Source organism: Centruroides sculpturatus, unplaced genomic scaffold (genome assembly GCF_000671375.1).
Source record: "Centruroides sculpturatus isolate CEXI.00-Female unplaced genomic scaffold, Cexi_2.0 scaffold2226, whole genome shotgun sequence".
Taxonomy (NCBI): domain Eukaryota; kingdom Metazoa; phylum Arthropoda; class Arachnida; order Scorpiones; family Buthidae; genus Centruroides; species Centruroides sculpturatus.
This window is the reverse complement of record NW_019386506.1, coordinates 26,046-30,609: the sequence shown is the minus strand read 5'-3', so window position 1 is coordinate 30,609 and position 4,564 is coordinate 26,046. Positions and strand designations below refer to the sequence as shown.

The 4,564-nt window shown below is 28.9% G+C and overlaps 1 protein-coding gene across 1 annotated transcript in view; it reads left to right on the top strand.

Moving 5' to 3' along the window:
- The window catches only part of LOC111615164, a 19,813-nt gene extending 15,932 nt beyond the window's left edge, over positions 1-3,881 (top strand). Inside the window, exon 6 of the mRNA XM_023356563.1 lies at positions 3,777-3,881. Within this exon, the coding sequence (XP_023212331.1) occupies positions 3,777-3,881 (105 nt within the window). The remainder of the gene's footprint in view (positions 1-3,776) is intronic.
- The last annotated feature ends 683 nt before the right edge of the window (positions 3,882-4,564 follow it).

Sequence of the window (4,564 nt, the reverse complement as noted above, 5' to 3'; positions counted from 1 at the left end):
CATTTCGTTGTAATAATATTAAATGGGTGTTGGATTTGTATTTCTTTGTTTTAATAGTGAATTCCAACTTATACATTGTTAATAACATAATTTTATATACGTGCCTATCTTGCCCCATTACTGTTGCCCCTATACCAGGGGCAACTTTAATAAAAATAATTAAAATAATTACAACTTTACAAAAAGAGAGAAGTTGCCGATCTTGCCCCAATACCCGGGGCAACTTCGTCAATTTCTTTCTTCTTGTAAAGTTGTAATTATTTTAATTATTTTTATTTCCAAACTGATTTTAACCAGTTCTATAGTAAGGTAACATTCCAGTAGACAATATGCAATGCTTTTTTTTTCAGTTTACAGCAGTATTTATTACACAAAATTTAAGTAAAGCTTAACATGCCGATCTTGCCCCGATCTCCCCTATAATATTGCTTAGCAGGCCACACAATTTAATGTAACGGGCCGCGGGTTGGCCAGGTCTGATTTAGGTATATTAATGGTTAAAATAAAATTAAAAGGCAATCAATTAGATGAACAATATTCATTCAAGCATAGTCTTTTTAATTATAAAAAATCGTATTGATTAGAAGTGACACAACACTTGTAGAAAACTTTAAAATAAAAATAAGCTAATCAGTACTTATCAGTTTGTATTTTTTTTTATTAAGCCATGAACTTTTAAAGGTAATTAACTTTCGAAAATATTTTCGAAAATTCAAACGAAATAATAAAAATAACTTTTAAAGTCAAACTAGAATTAAAAATGAACTTGTTTGTTTTTCTTAGTGTAACATAAAATATTTAATCTTTTATTTATTTTTACAGGGTGGGTTAAGGTGTACCTTGGTAACCCCAATGACGGCACTTCGGACTGTTCGTGCTCCCGGCGAACTCCTGGAGGGGAGCCACTGGCAGGCCGCTCATTGTTTAACGTCAGTAGTTATTGATTCACGGTAGTTCTTGAACGAAAGAAAAAAAAAAGTCTACTAAAAATGTAGTTAACCTAACCAAACCAACCTAACGGAAGCATCGCCTTGGGATTACCTAGGTACACTTTAACAACCGAGTGTACTGTGGTGGCATTTCGAATTACACAAAATCATTTTTTTATACACTGGCGCCTATTTATAGTACATAAATCAGTTCGGCCTAGGTCAAACTAGTTAAGCCTAAAGTATTTACGCCAAACTACATTATCCTAGGCCAGGGATGGCGAACTTTTTTGAGCTTGCATGCCACATAGTAAGCATAATAAGCATACTTTTCTTTAAAAATGATTATGCGTGCAGAAGTTTTAGACTTCTAGTAACTATATTTGCGTGCAGAAGTTTTAGACTTCTAGTAACTATATTTGCGTGCAGAAGTTTTAGACTTCNAAATTGGCTTTACTTCTAATTAGAAGCTCGTTATACCCAAGGCCAGAAAGAAATGCTTTTCTTTTTGATATAATAATTAGCTCATGTATATTATAATGTCAATACAATACTAATGATAAAGTAAATAACTTTCACGTTTACAAATAAAGATCATTATTTAAATTCTTCCATTGTTTCTATAAGACAGTAGTTGAAATTATGCTTTGTTCTGTCTATTGATGATTATTCAAATAACTATCTCAGTTTCTTATAGTTTGAAGTTTCTTTCTTATAGTATATTTAATTTGGTTATTTTAACCGGCAACTGTGTTTTTATTTCTAGGTTAAATAATATAGCCTAACGTACTTTATAAATAAGTACGAATAAGTAAACTTGCGATTTAATAACACATTTTTTGTTTCAAACTTCGTGTAAGATATTTGTAATACTTCTCGAACAATAATTATACGTGTTCATTTTGTACTTTATTATTAATATTTAATGTACAGAGTAAAATGTAAGAAAACGTATATAAAAAAATAATTTAAGTACATTTTAAAGTGAATTGGAGTTTTATGTGTTTCTAGGTCAAATACTTTATCATTTCCATTACCATCCGTGCTANAGTCTCTAGTATAAAGTTATGTGCCAACCACCAAAGACTTTCGTCTTCAAACCTAAATAACGCGTTGAAATCAGTGACTTATGGAGAGGAACGAAGTTTATAATATTTAACTATCGTTAGATTAACTACATTAATAAAAACAAACCACATTTCTTTGCTGTTGAGTCTACGTTTGAATAGATGTACGAATTTTAAAAGATATGCTTATAATTCGAAGTAAATCTTTACTCTTATTCATGCGTAATACTTATTACAAAAACAAAGCTTCATTCAAAAGCATTCACTTCATGCTTATAAGGGTATATTTATGCATTTATTTTTATGCATATGACTCATTTTGTCGCATTGTGTCTTGCATTACAGTTTAAATAAATAAGACTATTTATTTATTAATATACTATAAATAATAAAAATATATAAAATAAATATACTATTTAAATAAATAAATAAATAAATAGTACGACGTCTTACTATAAACAAATTTAAAATATTTTATTATTGTGTAGCATTTGTGTTTTTTTAAATGTAACTGTACAATATTTATATACGGATTTATCATCTTTATTTGTGTCGAAATATGTTTAATACAAATTTGTTTATTTTTTCTAGTGCATGACATTCTTATTAGTGTTGGCACTCTCCGTTATTTCATCAGTTTTCTGCTACATTTTTTTTCAAGTTCCATTTTCATACTTTGCTTCAAAGATATTCATGCCAGACAATTCTAAGAGGGATTTTTCCGATGATAATGAAAATCAAAGAATGCAAACATTTAAAAAATGGAATTTACCAATTTTCCATACAAAAACATTATGGATATCAGGAAGTGAAAGAAAAACGACAGACCAGTAATTGGCCATTAATATGGGACAACAGTTCATTCCGAAAGCCTTACAAATTGGAAAGAAAATTAATTAAACAAAGACAAATTTTCTTCATTTTTAAAAGAAATAAGAAAAAAAATCAACGATAATTTTTTTTATGCTTACATTCAAAATTTTTATGTGGTTTTCAGTATTTTATGCTGGAATAAAAGGGCTATATATCTTCCCCTTTATCTGTGCCTATTAATGTAATATCATATTTTTAATTATTCGAATGTATCAATTTTGGTAATATTAATTATTTAAACAAATTTACTTATAGTAAATGCGTTATATTATTTTTGGTAAGGGATATAATAGTCTTTATTAATAGTTCCAATGACTTATGAAATTTAGTTTAACTTTTACAAAATTTGTGTAAAGGAGTGTTATTACTAAATAAATATATTATTAAATACTGTATTTAAACAGTTATTTATTGTGACATTGTCACAGTGTCGAGTTGCAAATTTTAATCATGTTTAATTAATTTAATTTAAAATATATGCACTCTACCTCATATCATTAGTGACTTGCCATGAACTGTACATCATACTTTTCCTCTAACAACAGAGTCGTGCCGTTCAACTATCTAAAACATTTCAGGGGAAAACATTTGAGTTGAAATAATGTGATATCCGGATTATATCGGAACCTTTTATATCGTTAACCGGGGTCTCCTTTCCCTGCGCTTTCCACATCTTTTCTCGACTAATAAATATCCAATTCCCTTCTTAAGATTTAAGGAAAGACAGGCGAACGGACGAGTGTGGGAATTTATGTCTACATTTTTATTTAATTGCTGCTGAATAACGCTGATTTGTTTTTTTTTTAATTTAATTCGTTCGTCGTACAATAAAGTGATATGTACTACTGATTTGAGAAAATCAAAATTTGAAATTTGAATTTAAAATTCATATTTACCGCAATTTCAGATGGTTGTTGTTTCATGTTGGATTACGACAATTTGTTTGATGGGACTTGTCCTGTTCGGTTTGCACAATTACAGAAATGATCCCTATCCGAATGAGNTGTTTTAATGAAAATGAGGATTGGGTACATTGCAATTATTGCACACGTACTCTCAAAATAACACTTACAAGCTATAGATAAAAATAATGGTGGAGAGGATATAAAAGATCAAGAGTTAGTGAACAGTAAGAAAATACATTCTGAATTGAGACGATATTTAATGTAAAATGGAAAGGAAGGAATCCCCATTTTTGCGCTAAATACCTTCGCCGATTTTGTGCAGTTGCAACGTATAAATAAATGTGTCAAGACATAGACGATAAATTTCATAAAAAGCAATTTAAATGATTATATATTATGTATTTTTGAACTTGGATTTATTTGCACATATGTACGGTACATATCTGCAAATAAATGTAACTTGAAAAGGAATATGAAAATCGAAGCATTTGTCATTATTGCACATTTTTCGACTTTGATTTCGTTTGGTTCTTTAAATTGGCTTTACTTCTTATTAGAAGCTCGTTATAATCAAGGCCAGAAAGAAATGCTTTTCTTTCTGATATAATAATTAGCTCATGTATATTATAATGTCAATACAATACTAATGATAAAGTAAATAACTTTCACATTTACAAATAAAAATCATTATTTAAATTCTTCCATTCTTTCTATAAGACAGTAGTTGAAATTATGCTTTGTTCTGCCTATCGATGATTATTCAAATAACTATATCTCAGTTTATTATAGT